Below are 17,834 nucleotides of genomic sequence, written 5' to 3'. Positions count from 1 at the left end.
TTCGGCTCTCGGCCAGTCGCGAGGAGCAGGGAGTTGAGACGCTCAGTCAAAGTTTTAGTTTTAGCGCCAGGAAACAAGAGAAGGAAAGAAAGAAGAATAGGGAAAGACGGGACTTTTATGCTTTCGTCGATCGAGTATAAGAAGAAGCGCAAGTCCGGGCCCAGGATATTTGCTTTTCCTTTCTCTCCATCACCATCACGACTTCCCAGTCACCAACCTCAACTTTCTTCACTCCTTCAGGCCAGGTGCCTTTTTTTCCCAACCTTCCTTTCTTTCAGAGTTCGACCTGGTGTCGCTTGCTTCGTCTTTTAATTCTTTCAAAACACGAAATCAACTACTACAACTCTCTCTTTTGGAACTTTTCACCACCATCTTTTATACCACAATACCGCAAAAATGGTTCGCTTCTCAGTCGCCGCAGCTCTTACTTGTAAGTCGACAAACCCATAAACCCCAAAACCGGATGAGCTTGTTTATTCTAATATCGCATTTTAGTCGCTCTTTCCGTCTACGCCTTTGACCCTGCGGGTGCGAAGAACGTTGGAAATGGTAATGGTCAGCAGTTCATTGGCGGCCAGTGCTTGTCTAGCAAGGACTGTGCTTCGACTTGCTGCGCTTTCATAGCCGGTGGTGGTCAATGCTCTGGTATTGGTGCCCAGTTCCAGGCTGGGAAACAAGGTTGTGGTTTTGGTGACGGTGGTGCTCCTCCTCAGCCCAGTGCTGCTGCTGGTAGCGGAAGCTCCAGCGGAAGCTCTGGCTCTTCATCCAACGCTGGCTCTGCTACGGGTGCTATTCCTATTCCCGCTGGCTTCGCCACTGGTGACGCATCTGGCCCCCAGAACTTCGGTAACGCCCAGGGTAAGCAGTTCATCACTGGTATCTGCGCCAGCAATGCCGACTGTGCCTCTGGCTGCTGCGCTGGTCTCGGTGCCGGAAAGGGTGCCCAATGCTCTGGCCCTGATGTCGGGAATGTGAGCCCCAAGACTGGCTGCGGCTTCACTCTTAGCGGCGGTTCTGCTCCTGCTCCTGCTCCTGCTGCTACTCCTGCGGCCAGCTCTGGCTCTACATCCAACGCTGCTACGGGTGCTATTCCTATTCCCGCTGGTTTCGCCACTGGTGACGCATCTGCCCCCCAGAACTTCGGTAACGCCCAGGGTAAGCAGTTCATCACCGGTATCTGCGCCAGCAATGCCGACTGTGCCTCTGGCTGCTGCGCTGGTCTCGGTGCCGGAAAGGGTGCCCAATGCTCTGGCCCTGATGTTGGCAATGTAAGCCCCAAGACTGGCTGCGGGTTCACTCTCAACAAGCGAAGCTTCGAGTACTCTCGCATTGCCCGACGATTCAAGGCTTAAATGGATGATCAAAGAAACCGGTGGTCAGTACTGGGACTGAGGTGTAGAGACAAGGATGACTTTGATTCCGAGTCTCGCATTTAATTCGGTGGTCTTTATCTACCTCATTCATACTCTATGGCTAGACTTTAATAGATATCAATCATCACTTCCAACTATATATATGTTCATACTCATGCGCGTGCAATGCAATGTAATTGACCTTTAATGAAAATCGACTTCTAACTCCGGCCTACAAATAGCCGTGAGGTGGACGTTTACCATCTAATAATTAGTACATCCTCTCAGCATAGCGAATCATACGAATGCTACTCACTTTGTCATTTCTTCCGCTGAAAAAGGACCCTCTCCAGTTGCCTTTTGGATCATAATCAGGATCGTACTTCTGCAGCCGTACATCCGGAAGTTTGTTATCAAACCCTCGTCGTCAAATGTCGCAATGAGCGTCTCCGGGAAATCATCCAACACTTCCGAGTGTACATTATATCTGTTCCTCATCTCGCTGTACACGCGCGAATCGGATTCACTAATCATCTGAGAGACAACAGTTCGCTGCTCGAGGTACAGGTGCTTCATAACTTGGCGAAGTTTCGTAATGACGCCTTCTCTGCCGCGTGAAGGTTCTTTGGTTTCCCGCATGCTGTCAAAGTAGACGACGCAGTCTTCGGAGAAGAAGGAGGCGAAGCTTTCCAGTTCGTCGTCTGATGAGTCTGGGCGCAGGGCTTCGAGTTGGTTGTAGAAGGCGTCGAGACGACTTTCGAGGATGCCGGCGGAGAGCATGGTGATGGTTTTTTTTTTTTTTTTTTCCTTTCTCTAATTTTCTCTCTATAATTGAATTTGATACAGATATTGTAGATTGGGATGGAATCGAGCAGTTGGTGTATTATAAGACAATGTTATTTGTGACTTTCAATCTAGATTGCAACGTCCTAATGCAGGTCCCCAGAAGGCAGCAGCATTAACCTCTCCATATTTGACATGTACTTTGACAGCGGCGACTAGGAAGTCCTTCCGCGACCATGGTAGAAATATGAGCCACATTAATCACCCTATACTAAACTACCCAGTAAACTAAAGAAGCGGGGGGGTCATACGTGAAGGAAGCTGACTGCATGCATCACGTACCGGAGTCACCGAGTGAATAGGAGCAAAATTCAATGCAGCTTATATCACACTACTTCGTATTATACTATTCCCGAAATCTCCTCGAATTCAACGCGGAACATGCAAGAGACGCGTGTTGCGACAGGGTTTGCAAGACTTACGCGGCTAATGCGCCTATCAAGTCCCTTGCCCTGGAAAGGCCATATTAAGCGTTTCTCGATTGGCCAACATACGTTGTTGGCCAAGAGGAAGCCCTTGTACGGGGTACGTGTCCTGTCGTCTGTATCAATCATTGTGAGAAATGCATCCCCGTGTTCAGGCGGATCTACCCACAGGGGCAGTTCCGTTGACAGGTAGATAAACCTAAATTGCTTTATTGTTAAGATTTCGATTTGTAGTTGTCTATATTGCCGAATGCAGGGGTTGGAGGTGTGAAGGAAATATAGTCAATAGCTCCGAGTTTCGGAAGATACAGCAATAAGTGAGGTTTCTTTTGCATAGACATACTTTAGTACCCGAGAGAGCAAAATGTCTTTGTAAATGAAATGATCTTCGACTATTATTGTAAAACATGCTCGACAATATCTGCCATTCATAGTATAATTTCCATTGCAGGGCTTCTTTATTTCCATCGTTCAACAAACTCGTCCCTCTTCTCGCTCTTTCGATCCCTTCTCTGGTTCTCAACAAGCGCCAGCCTGTCCTTTGCACCCTCCACATCAGCCGCCAAAAGAGTAATAGAGCCTGAAATTTCCGGATCAACCAGTTTCGGCAAATTGAACGGGCTCTCAGCCAGTACACTGTCCCGCACCAACTGTATAGCAAGCCGAGTGTCGTTTAGCTGCGCCAGCGCGCCCATTTCAAACGTCTCCTGCGCATTTCGAGAAATCTCATCCGTCTTCTTTGATCGCTCCTCAAGGATTTTGGATAGAGCCACTATCTTTGCCCTACCGTCGGATTCTTCAGACACTGACGAAGGGACTGACAGAGTATGCATGAGTGTGTCAAGTGGGGGCTCGTCCACGACGCCGGACGATCTACGGCGGTGGTGGTGGGAGCCAACCGTGTTGGACCGCTTCCGTGCAGGAGTATTATTATTCTTGCTCGGAGATGTGGGAAAAATCGACGCTGGGGCAGTTGATGATGGCTGCTTCACAGGCGGCATGATCTCGACTGCCATTTCCATCTTGGCGGTGGAGATGAGTGACGCGGCGGCAGCCTGGTGCGACAGGTGAGTCTCAATACGACCTTGGATCTGGTCAAGGCGGCCAACTAAGTGATCAAGGCATTTATTGATCTGAAGGATCATGTTAGTTACGTAAATAGTGGGCAAAAACAATGGACGGATGCTCACGTATTCCAAGGCATGGGATGTGCGCATCGCACTTTGGCCTCCTTCCGCAGAAACCGTTTGGAGAGCCTGTTCGAGATACTGCTGCTCCACAGACATCTGAGCAACGGAGAGTATTTCCGAGTGTAGAGAATCGACCTCGGCCTCGAGGGCATTGACTTCTTCATGCGTCGAAGGCTGGACGCGCCCCGAGCGCTCAGCTTCCACAAGAGTGTCCATGTAGGTGGTATCCAGCTTGGCCCGAACCGTCTCAACCGTAATCTTCACCAATCTATTAGGCCCCCAGCAGTTAGCAAACAATTCTTCCTGTGCGATGTGATGGTGTCATATGGGCGGCTAACCGTGAGCACGTCTCACGCAGCTTGTCAATCTTGGATGTTTCATCTGGATCTGGTTGCTCCAGCTCCCAGCCCAGCTTCTGTAAATTGGCCAACAGTTTATCGTCGGTACGGAATATGTCGCCGAGGGTGCCCTTGAGATTGGATCCAGCCTGCGTGCCTTGCTCCTCGAGATCAGAAATACGAAAGCCAAGACTCTGAGAAGCCGCCTCTACCTAATAAATGCAACAACCATCAGTGAAAACTCGCCCGTATTCCTTCATGGTTAAAAGACTACCTCTGCGGCAGCTCGCTGCCGTTCCGACTCAGCTTTACTTTGTCTATCAAGGTCAAGATCTCGCCTCCGGGCATCATTCTCAGCACGCTTTCTCACAAGGCGCGATAGGGCATCCTGCTGCTGACGCAATGTTTCGCTCTGCTTGGTTATGCTCTCCGTTGATCTTCTGAGCTCATCAATGGCGAGTTTGATATCGTCCTCGGTAACACCTTGTACTTCGGACAGGTCGTGGAGATTGGCCAGGATATCAACCTGGCCGTTCCTATCCAGGGCAGAGTATCTACATTATGGATCACCATGTCAGCGGCTTTCTTTTGTCTCCTCATAAAGAAGCTGTGTTCCCCTACGTACATTGTCAACTCATCAGGTGACAGGAGATTATCGGTCGTGAGATGCATACTCGCCCATTCAGCCAATGCGGCGCCGTAGTGGTCGTGCCTGAGATGCTGTTGCACCTCATCCCTGCGTATTTGGACGCCATACGTGCGGGCAGCCTTCAACAGCAGGGCTTCAGCTTGCACCCTAGTCTCCAGATCCATTTTGAGCCTGTGATTGAGCGAAGTGGCGCTTCCAGAAACCTCCGTCTTGGGGCGAATTGGTCGTACAAGGAATCGTGTGGGTGAGGGGAAGAGAAGAAAGGGGAGGACAAGACAGAGGGCACGAGCACCGTGTCTGTTCCGTCGAAAGCTTCTCGATGTTGTCTTATCCGTGAATAATACCGGCTCAATGCTCCATGGATTTCCAGCCCGCTGTTTTTGGCCCTGAAATGGGCTCACAGAGAATGCTTCCCGCAAGAGAATCCTCTTTTTGCAGCTCGCAGCTCAGCTTGTTCACGCTGAGGTTGTGCAACGCTCACTTGAAAGCTGCAAGGCAGTTCAATTCGTATTCGCGTATCAATAATCACACGCTCTCAATTCGACAGCTGTTGGCGCTGTGCGATGGTTGTGATAGCTGAGAGCGTCTCGATGGCGTTTGCATCTCAATGTGTACATGAATGTATTTGGGTCTCAATTCGGGATGCCTTTATTCCAGGGGTTCGTGATTGGGCCCCAAGCGCCTGAGACCCCCTGTAGCCACCTAGTTTAAGCTGCGCGGTGCCAACAAATCGGACGCGCCACTGCCGCCTGACAGGTGTGGTGTTGGTGCTCGGCATTATGAAGGGCCGCTATCGATGTGTCCAGCCGCATAAACGTATAAGCAAACATTTATACACCGTAAACTGAGTCCAAGAATATCTTCAAGAGCTTCCTAGTCTTTCATCTTTTTTTATGCCAACAACCAGATACGCGGGAATAGAAATGCGCCCCTCCGTATCGTCCCGAACGCTAAAGCTACCAGGCGCAGAATAAGAAATGCCAACTCGCCGTCTGTTTCCCAGCTCCAGCTCGTCTCTACTATCGATACTGCATTGCATGTATTGATTTCGTCCGACGTCTTGCAGCACCAATGCCGTGACCCAAGAAGCTTCGATCTCCACTCTGTGTCATCTGAATTCCGTTTGTATCAAAATTAAGAGTGACAAGAAATTGAAACCCTCAGCACCGTTAATCCCATCTTCTGCTTCTTGTATCTAATTTGGCTGAACATGATCCGTAGGCGGCGGTTCGTTCCGAGCGGCAATGGGATTTGGGATCCCTCGGCCTCGTATTCCTGAGCTACAGGTAGATCATGGTATATATCAAGCAGCTGTGACTTGCACCATGTGCTACTGCTATTCTCAGCGGGAGCAACGGTGCCGCCTTGACGACGGGAGTGGCCACTCGGAGATATCTTTCTAGTCTGTCTTGTTGGCGACCCATATCCACGGCTGCCATTTGGGCGAGCACCTCTTATGCGTTGTCCAGAGTCAAGCATCAGGTCCTATCTTGGTAGTAACTACCTTTGTTCTTTCATCTGTCAGTCAGAATAAAGAGCATAAAAAGCAGTAGAGATGACGCTTCTATCGAATTGGGGGCTTCAGCCCGGCATGCGTCCGAGGTGGATCAAATCCCTCCGGATGTAGGACACATGTCTCAAAATCCGGCCGCCTACATGGAAGCCCGTCCTCTCATCTACCGAGTTGCAAATATCGGCCAAGTTTTGTCACTATGCTGGCACATTCGGAGTCTCTACGCGGCCCTCAACGGCGTAGGACTTGCGGTATGGTAGGCGGCCTGCCACTGATTTTGGACACTTTTAGATAAAATATGGGATGATCAGCGGGTAGTGAAGTCGATTATCCAGTTTCTGTCAATCCTTGACTCCATGTCGTCTTCGGATGGACAGCTGGCTCTGCAGAGATTCGTATGTGTAATCAGTCGAAACGGTCTGCGCCAGCTATGATGCTGTGACCAGGCGTGATGCATCCAGATACGTAACTCAAGATTCGTAGAGGCCAGGGATCCTTCATCATGCCCAAATGGCCTACATTCACATTCACTCCTCTGCTGCTCTGCCACGTCCGTCACACAATGTCAAGTATTTCAGTTGATCCCAGTATGTCATTGAGAGACAAGTAGGAAGTAGCTCTGCCGTCTTGACCGCCTGCCATCAGCTGTCTGAAAGAGAAACCACCCCAAACTGACAGCTGATCGGAGAAAATAGACCAAAGCGAGACAAGAAAAAATCTCTCCGACTTATCGCACAAGAGCTTTCGAATTCCTCTCCTTTCTCGGAACTTTAGGGTACCGCAGTCCCGCCATCCTCTATTTCGCAACAAAATCTCCGAAAATCATGGCCAGCCCAGGCATCTGGCGGCTTCGCTGGAACAAAATTATTGCTGAAGGAGCTGGATATTTGCTGGTTGCGACAATTTGCTTAACGAGCGAGCTGTTAATCTGGGGATTGAGCCGGACGTTGGCCTCTGCGAGGCTGGAATTCTTCTCGACAATCGTCGGCATGGTGTTGGTTTTTGCTGTGAGCACAGCGAGCTGGGCCATATGGAAAGAAACGGATGCTTTCTATCGAAGGTGGCTCAAGGCGAGGGTTCGTAACGCCATAGTGCTCCCTCTATGCCGTTTGTTTGCTGTACTGATTCACGTGGACTGTTCTCTAGGTTGACTTTATCAATGCCAATCTCGGAGCTGGATTCTCTGTGCCAATGATCATGCTGGACCAAAACGAGATGCTCAATGGCGGCGAAGTTGGGCGGGTAATTGGCTCGTTCAGTAAGTGAAATGGCTAGATTCAAGTGCTACTGACAGTTGACTTACCTTTGGCTTCCCAGTTGCGACCAATATTACGTCTTGGACAGCCGTATTTTTCCTTTCTGTGGTGGCCATCAGCGGAATCGCAAAACTAGTACCACAAAAATCTTCAAGAAAAGGCTCAATTAGCTCAGAAAAAATCATGGCGCCGTCGTCTTCTTTTGACGAAGAGATTAGCTCCGCCGACTTTGAAGAAGACGCTCGAAATCAACCAGCTACACAAACACAACGCACGCCCTCGTGCCCAAGAAACGCAGATACCGAGAGACAAACAAGTCCAAACGAGCAAACTACATCATCTAGCAGTGATGAATCCTCTAACTGGAGCTTCCTATCACGACACTACCCGATTCTGCTATCACTCATTCTCATCTTCACTGTCGGCTTGCCCTTGGCCGTTGCTGCCCACGAGGAGCGTCTCCTAGACGGGCTTATACTCTGGTTCATCTGGATATCCTCTGTTCGATCTCAACGCGCCTTTAAACATTCTCAGCTGTGCAGCTTCTCTATCCCATTGAAACGTGGACTGACAACCATGATGAATCCAGTCCTGGTGACGACTTTGCTAATGACGGGATACACCAGGGCCAAGGCTTCGGTTTTAGGACCCAGCGGTCTTGCCAGGATATTAAGCACGTTTAGCGGAGGGTCTCCTCTCTATGCCATCTGGACATCTGCCGTCAATGGTGTCCGGATACCTAGTAATCCAACTGGCTGGTTCGGCGCTGGCGACGCCGCACTCTCGATACTCGAATGCGGTATTCTTGTATGGGGCTTCAAGCTCTCAGAATGCCGCCGCCAAATCTTTAGCATCCCTGGCTTTCTCTCTATAATACTATGCGTTGTGGCCGCAGCTGGCAACGTCTTTCTCTCTGTTCTCGCCAGTCGAGCTATTGGGCTCAATGCATCCGAGGCTCTCAGCTTCGCTGCCCGAAGTACAACACTCGCCCTGGCAAAGCCTGCTACAGAAGCGATTGGTGGGAATAGCCCAGTCAATGCAATGCTCGTAGTAAGCAACGGCATACTGGGACAGCTTTTATATCCTTTTATCTTGGACAAACTGGGCGTGAGTAAGCTTGAAGACGACGAGATAGCAACAGCTCCAACAATTCCAACAATCTCCTCCCACGAAACAATAGCTGATGCTTTACCTGTGCAACCGCCTCTGAATAGCCAGCTCGTCTCTCTCAGAGCCAGCAATACGGTACCGCTCTTCCCCAAAGCATGGCATCAAACCACCTCTACAGCAGACAGCCCCGTCACTGTCGCCGCCGGCATAGCCATCGGCATCAACGGCGCAGCAATGGGTGTATCTTACCTCTACGAAACACGAAGCCGTGCAGCACCATACGCAGCCCTATCGATGATGGTGTTTGGCGTGATGACAGTGGTATTTACAACGGTAGAGCCATTTAAAAGCATACTTATTAGCTTGGCGAACCGATGACGACGATAATGATGACGACAATCCATAGATAAGATGCTCTCTTTTTTTTTTGGCAAGGAAATTGTTTCTGGATACCATTTTAAAAATCACATGAAAGCAAAACAATCAAACGCGGACGAGGACTAAAATGAAAGACGAAAAAAAGAATAGCGATAACTTTTGGAATGTTTGGCATATTTATTTTCAGTATGTATCACGCGGACGCTTCTTTAACGACCAATTTTTGTACCAACTTTGCACAAAATACCAAGTTTGTAGATAAGAAAGATGGGAGACATGCAACTGTTTTTATGCGGATATGGAGATGAAATTTAGGTTGATCAGCAAGAGATCTTTGACGGAGCAGCATAGCATATAGCGAAAGTTCATATGAGATCAGGATGAAAACGATATTTTTTTGCTTTTACCAGCGATGGTGCCTTTCTTTTGCTACTCATCCAACGCCGCCTACAGTGATTCTGTTACTACTATTCAGTGTTGATTCTTCTGTTGTCTTTTTTTCTTTCTCTTTTGGGGCTTGAGAGATTGATATTTGAGAATATCCCTGCATTTCATTCGTGTCATCATTTCGCCTACTTCTCAGCTTTCTCCTCCTCCCTCTCTTTTTCTTTTTCTTTTGTTTGGTATATTACATTCTTCGTTTGCGCAACAAACATTCTTGAAGCGACAACTTACTCCAGCCTGGTATCAATAAATGTCAGCAACGCATCATTCAGTCATGTTAGTCCAGAACATACCTCTCAATCAAGTGCAGGCCGCTCGCCGTCGAGACAACATCGCTCAGCTCTCCCACCTTGAGAGTAAAGGCAACATCCTCAAATTCCTTCTGCATCTCGCCACGGCCAAAGTATCCCAGGTCGCCACGCTTGCGAGCTGAGGAGCAGTCGGACTCGGTGGGCGCAAGGTCGCCGAGCGTGGAGGCGCCAGACCGGATGGTCTGCTCGTGGCCCTTGATAATCTCCATGGCCTCTTCTTTGGATCGTGTGATTTCAGCCTATATGGTTCAAAACAGAACATTGTCAGCGTATCTTCCACATAGCTAATGCATAATTCCAGCTATATCATATCGTACCTCGCGCCAGCTGCTCGGCCGTCGACTGTCTCGGTGCTTGACTAGCAGGTGGGCAGCTCGAATCTTGCCCTCGGGGACTCCTGGGACGGCTCCAGGTCGCGAACCGGCACTGTGATGGGCAGCCATGTAGTGCTTGAGCTTCTCGCTGTCGGTGCCCGCCGGGGGCTCCCATCGTGAGCTTCGTTCGGCCGAGTTGAAGTAGTAGGGCAGGTTCTTGGAGTTGGAGTGTCGAACCTCCCAGTTCGGAGGGAGACCGGTTTCAGACTATGCCGAGGCAATGATGTTTAGTTAGCATATTGCTTCTCTTAGGTGCAGAGTCGAGTATTGAAGCCTGGGAGGACCAGACAACAATAAAGAGCTAGGTAGTATCGAACGCCAGCGAGATGCCGCCGCTTCTCTGCTTGGACAGACGTACCATTGTGATTAGAATTGTTTATTGCTTGGCTTGACTTGGTCTGAAGAGGTGCTCTGTCGTCGCAATCAATGCAGGTAAGGTGGGAGAGTCTCTTGCAAGTGGAGTTTGGTAAGGTAGCAAACAAGAGCTTTGGCGGATGGAGCTTTTGCAAGCCGCGTGGAGCCAATGAGGATGGATATATGATGCAAGCTTGCGCTTTCGCTTCTGCGGGGGAAGAGGCTAAAAGGAGTTGATATAAGTAGCCCTGGGAACGGTGGGAAGCGTGCGGTACAAATATACAGATACAGCTGACGCGCAGCCCAGCAGTGAATGGACGGATATGATTTGATACAGATGGATGGGTTTTGATTTGATTACATGCAATTAATCACCAATCCAAGAAATGAGCCAAAGGGCGGGATGGGAATGGCTAGTGTGGCCCTGATGACGTTCAATGGCAGGCTCTGATATTGAATACAGCGGCCACAACCTTGGCTCTGGGACGCTGAAATTGAGCCTTGCCAGGCCATTTTGGGGGGCGCTGAAGGGACCCACGACCGCGGGGCTCTAGTTCTAGCACTCGATTGGCTCTAGACTCTAGAGGCGTTAGGGGGAGAGGCACTGACGTTTTAGCGGTACAACTTTGCTGAAACCGTGCCTAGGGCGGCGCCTGTTCATGGACGGTACAGTCTCGAGCTGGTATTACAGGCACCTGTAGAACAGTATTACTACGTGCCTCAACCACAGCGAAGCATGCAGTGGATTGAGGTGGCAAAGGAGGCGAGACGGGGCGAGGCTTCTAGGGGCTTCTTCCCAGTCAGTCACTCACTCTATCAGTCACTCAGAGAGGAACAAGAGCGAGTCATTCCAGGCCCAAGTTAGGATGATCACGGGATGCGCCTCAGAGGGTCTAAAAGGCTGGGAGGGGTCACGATGGGAGCGACGATCGAGGCTTGCGCAGGAGAACTTGATCACCAGGGGCGACAGAGCATGCCCGAGACTGGTGTAGTTGACATGGATTCATCGCTATCGACCAGTGAATCAATGCATATCTACAATACAAATCAGGCGCCGTCGAGTCGAATCAAAGACGAAGAAGCACTACCGGCCTGGGTACATGTACTTGGTAGTGTTTTCTGAAGGCATCTCGTACCGCTGATCTTGCCGTCGCCGCACCGACGAGACTGATGCAAGGACATCTGCAAGCGTCCGTATTGGGGCAGCCCGGCCGTTTTATGTCATCCATAGCCGCCATGCAGTCTTGTCTAGGTATCTGGGCATGTCAATAGTTGCTGCCAATGCTGGTACTCTACTAGGACCTCTATCTAGCAGCAATACCCAATAGGTAGGTTAACTACCACTTGATGCAAGGTCAAGGCAACGCTCTGCGAGGTCGAGACATGGTATACACCTGTAACCGCCGTGCTATCGACAAAGTAGAAAGGTGCACGTTGAAGCCAGCGGACGGGTCCAGCCGCCACCCCGTTATTTCCTCACTTTAGGATTCTGACATCTGCAGCATTAATGCTGACTGATGACATGCGACGGAGGGCTCGGCCAATCCTGCTACTGATCAGCGTCATGCCTGTCTAAGCAGCTGCTTTTCTATACGGTTTCGAACTCTCCGTCTCTACTCGTACCTACAGGCAGTCATTAATTTATATTGCAGCTCAACTATGCCAGGAACTGCATTAGGACTCGGCTTGGCTTGATGGAGTTACCGAAGGAGTAGTGGCGAGTCCGAATACTTGTGCATATGAATGGATAGCTGCATGGAAACGCGAACTGTGTCCGAATAAGCCCGGCCTGGCCATGCCAAGACCCAGCCTGCTGTAAGACGATGTATTGGCGGTGCAAGAGTGGGATTACCGTATATATACATGCACGGTATGTGCGGAATAGTAAGTAGCCTGTAACCTGAAATCATTATCTCTGCATATACATATACGCAGATACTAACCTTGTAGTGCTACGCTGCACCCAGGGTGCATGCAATATCGACATTTTATATAGCAGATGCATGTAAATATGTGGACACAGGACATATAAACCTTGCTCGAGCCTTTCAATAAGCGAGCGCTTCCTGGATGCACGAATACCATGGAAACAGCGGATATGCTGCAACAGTCTCCCGGTGGTGGTGTGATTAAGAATGCCGGAAGTTGAGCGAATCGCGTGTATGCTGGGTAAGGCGGGTCGTATTCGCCATCTTGATTCTGTCTGGAAACGGAGTATTGGCCAGATCTGAGATTCAAAAACGCCGCTGGATTAGTATTCCAGCTGTTGATTCAATGTCGACTCGTTTTCGCTGTGTCGAGTGTTTTGGTAGTTAAATTAGCAGCGCATCGTGCTAGAGTCCGCATATATGCGAGTGATGTCCCCAAGCCAAACGCTCGAAGCGAGTCATGGCTGCTCTGCACCTAAGACTAATCCAGAGATTATGAGGGTAATCTTCGCTGTAGGAAATACACACCTGCTACTATTGTACATGCAGACGGAGTCCTTACCATGCTCGCTCGCTGTGGGGGTTGGTGGTCCATCATTATAGCGAGTCCAGTCTTCTCTTATACGTCCACGTGTAGGTGAGAAAGAGCTTCACTCGCGTATGTTTGGCACGCATCACGGTCACCATGCCGACGAACCTAAAGCCTCGGGCTTTGCAAATAACAAAAGAAAGCCTCGCATTTAAAAATTATAAAAGCAAACTATATCGATAAATTACTTCGTAATAAACTTCGATATAGCCTCCACCTTGACTCATCATGATAATGCCATTTACAAAGTCATCGTAGTTGGGCTGTGTCTATGTGTGGCTGCCTGCACTGCAAGGTACACGTTACTAGCGCTCGCAGTGTGTGTGGCAGCTGGTCACGGAAGAAATGCAGCCACATGTACATGCACCTATGCTGGGTTACAACGGGGCTTCTCACTTGACTTTGGGCGTCCGCCATTTCGGCCGATGCTGGCACGCAGACAAGGCTCTGCAAGGGTACAGAGTACGCAGGCCATCGGTACCTCTGATATGGCTCTAATATGGCTCTGCAAAGGCTCTGCAAAGGCTCTGCAAAAGCCCCGGGCCGATCAGGCCATCAGAAGGCCAACCTGCTTCGTCCGTTTTAATACTCTGCGAGCCCCCAGAAACCGTCAACTGCACACCTCTTCTGCACAACCTTTTGCAAAAACAAAAATCCAAAGCAAGACAAAACATATTCGACATTCAAGCTCTTCCAGCCTCTCACTCCTGGTTCTTCATCAATCAGACCTAAGAAACGAACAGACAGAAAATACGCAACTATCCTCAGGCCGAGCATCTGCTACGCATCAGCATTGCAACAGCTTCGCTCAGCATTTTTGCTCAACTTTTTCTCTTTTTTTCCCTCTACCATATGACCTTGAATATCGCGACTGCGCAAAATTTTCTCTCACTGCCCAAAGTCAAATAGGCAAAAGAGCAATAAAACCCGACTTTCCAATTTTGGGCTCTTCTACCGCCCAACTCGCCCACCTGCAGGCCTCTGAGCTATCGCCTAGGATACCTGCTACAAGCACTACAAGCACAGCACAGCACAGCAGACTCGCTAAAGCTTCGGCCAGTCTCCCAGCAAGTCACTGTCACTGCTAGCGCCAAGCGCCCACGCTACCAAGGATACGTACCCACTAGAGATTGGAAATTATCTGCCTGGACCACAGCCATCAATCTCGGCTTATTCCACTTCCTCATAATCTCTTCCTTTTCGACAACGGCAAGGCTGCATCGCATCGACCACGCACCTTTTTCATTTTGTCGCCACCGAGGACGCGCACCTTTTCTTCTCTCTCCTCTCCTCTCTCTTTTCTTCTTCTCAACTCACACGCACAAATGGCGACTCCTCAGTCCACCGCCTCCTACGAGGCCTCCGGGCCCAAGAAGCTCGAGCAAATCACCTTTCGCTTCTGCTCCGAGTGCTCCAACATGCTGTACCCCAAGGAAGACGAAGACGCCCACAAGCTGCAGTTCACCTGCCGAACCTGCCAATACACCGAAGATGCCCAGTCGACCTGCGTCTTTCGCAACCTGCTCAACAACTCGTCCGGCGAGACGGCCGGTGTGACTCAGGACGTTGGTTCTGATCCCACGGTTAGTACTAGTGATTTTGTGCCTGTTCTCTGCCTTGGCTGCGGCGTCGTTGTTTACTGCGATACCTGCGGAGAGCCCAACACCGAGCCCAGCGTTGCCCGAGACCCCGACCAGGCCTACGAGGACGTGTTTGAGGATCTAGGCCTGGGCCAGCTCAACCTGCCCTTTCCCGCCGACCCCTTTGAAGAATACGACGAGGAGTTGATGGAAGACGTCGAATCCACCGGCAGCAGCGACATGAGCGACTTTGCCGCAGCTTATCCGGACGAGAACGACCATTACTACATGAACGATGCCATGGCGGTCGACCTTTGAACGCACCTCTCCCTTTACGATATCTACGCACATGTACTTTGAGCATCTGCCTGTTGAGCGAGAACGTCCTCTTCGTTTCTCCCTTTCTTTGCTTTTCAACAAGGACGATCGGATTGCCACTTCATTCTTATTGCTCTGGCGTTTTGTCTCGCGTTCTGTCGTCCTGGGTGTCTGTACTAATGGCAAGCTGAGCTGCGGTGGATGGGCAGGGCCTTCCAGTGGATTTCAGTTGTTCTGTTTTTTATCTCCACTTGATTATACCAGCTGGCTGACTCTGCTTCTCTGTCTTCCTGCAACTACAGCTCCCACGATCCAACAAGGCCTGCCCGAGATGCAGTCACCAAGAAGCTGTCTTCTTTCAGTCACAGGAGCGTAGTGCTGATACTGGCATGGTGAGCGAGCCCCTGTTTGGCCCCGCGATTACAAGGGAGATACTCTTGTTATCTAGTTGCTTCTCCCCTTTGCCTGAGCCCAAAGTTAACCTGGTTGGCGGCAACATAGAAATTGTTTTACGTCTGTTGCGAGTGCGGTCACATTTTCGATTAAGTACGTTTACGATTTGCGATACCCCCGATTTATTCGAGAGGTCTTATGAAAGGAAGAATAATTAGACCTGTTTTAGAGACATTGCTCTTGTCTTCTTTCCTTTCTAATTTATTTTAATTGTATTCTCACGGTTGGCGTCGGGAATGGGAATGGAAAGAAAACAAAAATGTCGTGGAATGTTTTACTTCCACGAGTTATTAGGATTGCTTGATAACGCCGAACTGGAAAATACAGGTGATGCGGCGTTTGAAGGAGCATATACATATATAGAAGCGGTTTTCTTTATAGTTAGGCTGGTGTTGCAATGTCACACCTTTTGGAATTACATACATCTTTTTTTTTCTTACGAAAACTCTTTTACCCTTTTTTGTGACTTGATGATATGGGTAATAATATATCCTGCAATACGTAGTGTTGAGAATTCAGTGTGAATATATACCGACTTTCCTACTTTTTCATTTTTTAAGATGTTTCTTTTTTGATGTCTAGTCTCGTAAACGCCGTGCAAATGCCATCAGAGAGTATTTCGTAATCGTACATGGTCTCAACTCATATGGAGACGACAGCATCACCCTCCCATATTTTGGTATCCTGTTCCTGTTCCTTCACTCTCCAGCATATCCCTCTCAGTCCATCTTCCTCTTATGCCTGCATGGGTGCCATGGACAGAATCTTGCTCCACTTCTTCCTCTTCAGCTCTGCGCCCACAACACCGTTGATTCGAGTGCCGACGGGGTCGCCAGACTTGTTGAGCAGGACGCAGGCGTTGTCGTCGAAGCGGACAACGGTGCCGTCACGGCGCTGGGTAGGGTATCTGGTTCGGACTACGACGGCGTGGCGGATGTCACCGCGCTTGACCTTGGCGGCGGCGGAGATGCCTGCCATGCCGGAGGAGGAGGAACCACGCTGTTCCTGGACGACGACGACGATGCGATCACCTGGATGGACGGGTTGAGAATGTTAGAATAGGAGGCGCGCAAGAATATATAGAAGATAGCGAGCAGTTGAGAGTTGAGGCGAGTGTACCTATTCTGGCGTGTCGCTTCTGGCCGACGACGAGGGCGCATTCGACAAGAGCGGCGCCCGAGTTGTCGATGCAGTTGAGCATCGTCTATGTTAGAGCCATGAGTAATTAGCATAAGCCAGGTGGAGAGAAATGGAGAGACAAAGAGGGCAGATGCTGTGAATTGAGGCTGCATACCTTTAATTGAATCATCGTGACGGCGCCACAGGCAAACTATGGCAAGCTCTCAATGTGCGTTCGTGCAAGCTCAATCAGCGGCATTGAAGCCATCACCAGCCCACCTTGGCGAGTTGAGACTTTTCGATGTCACGTGCTTCTGCTGTCTAGCGCAGAAACCAAACTCGAGCTATCAAATTGCTTTCTGCTGCTCTTTGCTCCCAGCGGGCTAATCCTCGGCTGTATCACCGTCGCTCCAAAATCTGAGACCTGGCTGAATCTGGGCCTTGCGCTTGTTCTCCAGTTTGTCTGGAAGCGGAAATGGCAGAATCGGGAAAACTGGAGCCGTTGCAAGCACCGCCCATTTTTCTCCATCCGTCGCCCGGACAGCCAATTTGGCAGGGTTTCGTTTTTTGCGCGCTGTCCCGGTTTATTTTTGGCCGTTGCTGGCCTCTCTGATGTTGGATTTGCTAGTCTTTCTGGCTGCTATGCAAGTTATTTACTAGTCCTGGTACTGGGATTAGCGGGTGACCAGCCATGAAGCTGCTCTTTCCTGCAATGCGCCCCTTTCGAACTTCTTTCTCACTTTGCCGGCTCTCGCGTGTCATGAGACTTTTCTAAGTCCCAACAGCCTCGTTCCTTTTTCATTTCCCTCCTCCTCTTTCTTTGTCAGCTTTCTCTTCTCTCGCCAACTTCACCTGCGCACAGGCTCTGGATCTGCTGCTTCCTCTTTTTCTCCATCTATTCCTAATTTATACGCAAGATTCCTCGAGCTGGCAAGCAGCTGAAAGTAATGACGTCGAGGCGCTTCAGGTGACGGAGCTTCTTTGACCAGCGCAACTCACCCGCCTGCGCTTCCGACCCTGATTCTGGTCGCCGGAGTAAAATCTACAGCCTCAGCTCGAGCGGTCTGTGAGATTTTGGAGGCGCTTCACTGCGTTTTCGCCCTCTACGGCCAGCCGGCGCACTGCGGGCAGGGGTGGAAATTAGAGTTATGAGGGAATCTTGAGCTCTTCTCTGTCCACGCCCTCAAATTACGCCTTTTTGTCGCCAACAAACGCCAGTCTTTTTCTCTCTCTTCTTTTCATTTCTTGCAGCTGTCGCTTGCCCTGCGGAGATTTCCGCTTGTATATATACATTATACGATATATATCTA

General features: G+C 49.9%; 9 protein-coding genes across 9 annotated transcripts; 5 read left to right on the top strand and 4 right to left on the bottom strand.

Annotated features, from left to right (window-relative positions):
- Positions 1–396: 396 nt before the first annotated feature.
- GGI43DRAFT_379993 (uncharacterized protein) lies at positions 397–1,352 on the top strand (the record flags this gene model as incomplete). The annotated part of the gene is made up of 2 exons (XM_083202919.1): positions 397–430; positions 496–1,352. The coding sequence occupies 2 exons, from the start codon at positions 397–399 to the stop codon at positions 1,350–1,352; spliced, it is 891 nt and encodes a 296-aa protein (XP_083065484.1).
- A 312-nt stretch (positions 1,353–1,664) lies between these two features.
- Positions 1,665–2,354, bottom strand: GGI43DRAFT_429795 (uncharacterized protein; the record flags this gene model as incomplete). Its single annotated transcript, XM_083209164.1, has 1 exon — positions 1,665–2,354. The coding sequence occupies exon 1, from the start codon at positions 2,130–2,132 to the stop codon at positions 1,665–1,667; it is 468 nt and encodes a 155-aa protein (XP_083065483.1). The 5' UTR covers positions 2,133–2,354.
- Positions 2,355–2,543: 189 nt separating this feature from the next.
- Positions 2,544–5,058, bottom strand: GGI43DRAFT_170551 (uncharacterized protein). The gene is made up of 7 exons (XM_083199713.1): positions 4,774–5,058; positions 4,423–4,702; positions 4,149–4,360; positions 3,811–4,078; positions 2,790–3,753; positions 2,618–2,729; positions 2,544–2,554 (listed from the first exon to the last, which is right to left on the bottom strand). Exons 1-5 carry the CDS (start codon positions 4,959–4,961, stop codon positions 3,079–3,081), a joined length of 1,623 nt encoding a protein of 540 aa, XP_083065482.1. The 5' UTR covers positions 4,962–5,058; the 3' UTR covers positions 2,544–2,554; positions 2,618–2,729; positions 2,790–3,078.
- Positions 5,059–7,134: 2,076 nt separating this feature from the next.
- On the top strand, positions 7,135–9,391 carry GGI43DRAFT_429793 (uncharacterized protein; the record flags this gene model as incomplete). Its single annotated transcript, XM_083209163.1, has 3 exons — positions 7,135–7,386; positions 7,457–7,568; positions 7,628–9,391. 3 exons carry the CDS (start codon positions 7,135–7,137, stop codon positions 9,052–9,054), a joined length of 1,791 nt encoding a protein of 596 aa, XP_083065481.1. The 3' UTR covers positions 9,055–9,391.
- A 259-nt stretch (positions 9,392–9,650) lies between these two features.
- Positions 9,651–10,719, bottom strand: GGI43DRAFT_170210 (peptidylprolyl isomerase ssp-1). The gene is made up of 4 exons (XM_083199712.1): positions 10,542–10,719; positions 10,127–10,390; positions 9,792–10,048; positions 9,651–9,735 (listed from the first exon to the last, which is right to left on the bottom strand). Exons 1-4 carry the CDS (start codon positions 10,542–10,544, stop codon positions 9,726–9,728), a joined length of 534 nt encoding a protein of 177 aa, XP_083065480.1. The 5' UTR covers positions 10,545–10,719; the 3' UTR covers positions 9,651–9,725.
- Positions 10,720–13,444: 2,725 nt separating this feature from the next.
- GGI43DRAFT_170143 (uncharacterized protein) lies at positions 13,445–14,535 on the top strand. The gene has a single exon (XM_083199708.1). It carries the CDS (start codon positions 13,480–13,482, stop codon positions 14,140–14,142), a length of 663 nt encoding a protein of 220 aa, XP_083065479.1. The 5' UTR covers positions 13,445–13,479; the 3' UTR covers positions 14,143–14,535.
- On the top strand, positions 14,261–15,279 carry GGI43DRAFT_170161 (DNA-directed RNA polymerase II core subunit RPB9). The gene has a single exon (XM_083199709.1). The coding sequence runs from the start codon at positions 14,380–14,382 to the stop codon at positions 14,950–14,952; it is 573 nt and encodes a 190-aa protein (XP_083065478.1). The 5' UTR covers positions 14,261–14,379; the 3' UTR covers positions 14,953–15,279.
- Positions 15,280–15,930: 651 nt separating this feature from the next.
- GGI43DRAFT_394765 (mitochondrial 54S ribosomal protein uL14m) lies at positions 15,931–16,969 on the bottom strand. The gene is made up of 3 exons (XM_083204798.1): positions 16,700–16,969; positions 16,525–16,609; positions 15,931–16,436 (listed from the first exon to the last, which is right to left on the bottom strand). The coding sequence occupies exons 1-3, from the start codon at positions 16,712–16,714 to the stop codon at positions 16,141–16,143; spliced, it is 396 nt and encodes a 131-aa protein (XP_083065477.1). The 5' UTR covers positions 16,715–16,969; the 3' UTR covers positions 15,931–16,140.
- On the top strand, positions 16,616–17,540 carry GGI43DRAFT_170043 (uncharacterized protein). The gene has a single exon (XM_083199707.1). The coding sequence runs from the start codon at positions 16,752–16,754 to the stop codon at positions 17,217–17,219; it is 468 nt and encodes a 155-aa protein (XP_083065476.1). The 5' UTR covers positions 16,616–16,751; the 3' UTR covers positions 17,220–17,540.
- Positions 17,541–17,834: the final 294 nt, after the last annotated feature.

This window comes from Trichoderma evansii (genome assembly GCF_050947405.1).
Source record: "Trichoderma evansii strain SZMC 28006 chromosome Unknown GGI43scaffold_2, whole genome shotgun sequence".
Lineage (NCBI taxonomy): Eukaryota > Fungi > Ascomycota > Sordariomycetes > Hypocreales > Hypocreaceae > Trichoderma > Trichoderma evansii.
Note: the sequence above shows the minus strand (reverse complement) of the source record. Positions and strands in the feature narration are given on the sequence as shown.

Coding starts and splice junctions, on each gene's coding strand:
- GGI43DRAFT_170143 (XM_083199708.1), top strand. CDS start 13,480: ATGCTGGCACGCAGACAAGGCTCTGCAAGGGTACAGAGTACGCAGGCC.
- GGI43DRAFT_170551 (XM_083199713.1), bottom strand. CDS start 4,961: ATGGATCTGGAGACTAGGGTGCAAGCTGAAGCCCTGCTGTTGAAGGCT. Junction 4,703..4,773: donor TCACCTGATGAGTTGACAAT/GTACGTAGGGGA, acceptor TCCATAATGTAG/ATACTCTGCCCTGGATAGGA. Junction 4,079..4,148: donor CTGCGTGAGACGTGCTCACG/GTTAGCCGCCCA, acceptor GGGGCCTAATAG/ATTGGTGAAGATTACGGTTG.
- GGI43DRAFT_170043 (XM_083199707.1), top strand. CDS start 16,752: ATGTGCGTTCGTGCAAGCTCAATCAGCGGCATTGAAGCCATCACCAGC.
- GGI43DRAFT_394765 (XM_083204798.1), bottom strand. Junction 16,437..16,524: donor GAAGCGACACGCCAGAATAG/GTACACTCGCCT, acceptor CCGTCCATCCAG/GTGATCGCATCGTCGTCGTC.
- GGI43DRAFT_170210 (XM_083199712.1), bottom strand. Junction 10,049..10,126: donor GGCCGAGCAGCTGGCGCGAG/GTACGATATGAT, acceptor TGAACCATATAG/GCTGAAATCACACGATCCAA.
- GGI43DRAFT_170161 (XM_083199709.1), top strand. CDS start 14,380: ATGGCGACTCCTCAGTCCACCGCCTCCTACGAGGCCTCCGGGCCCAAG.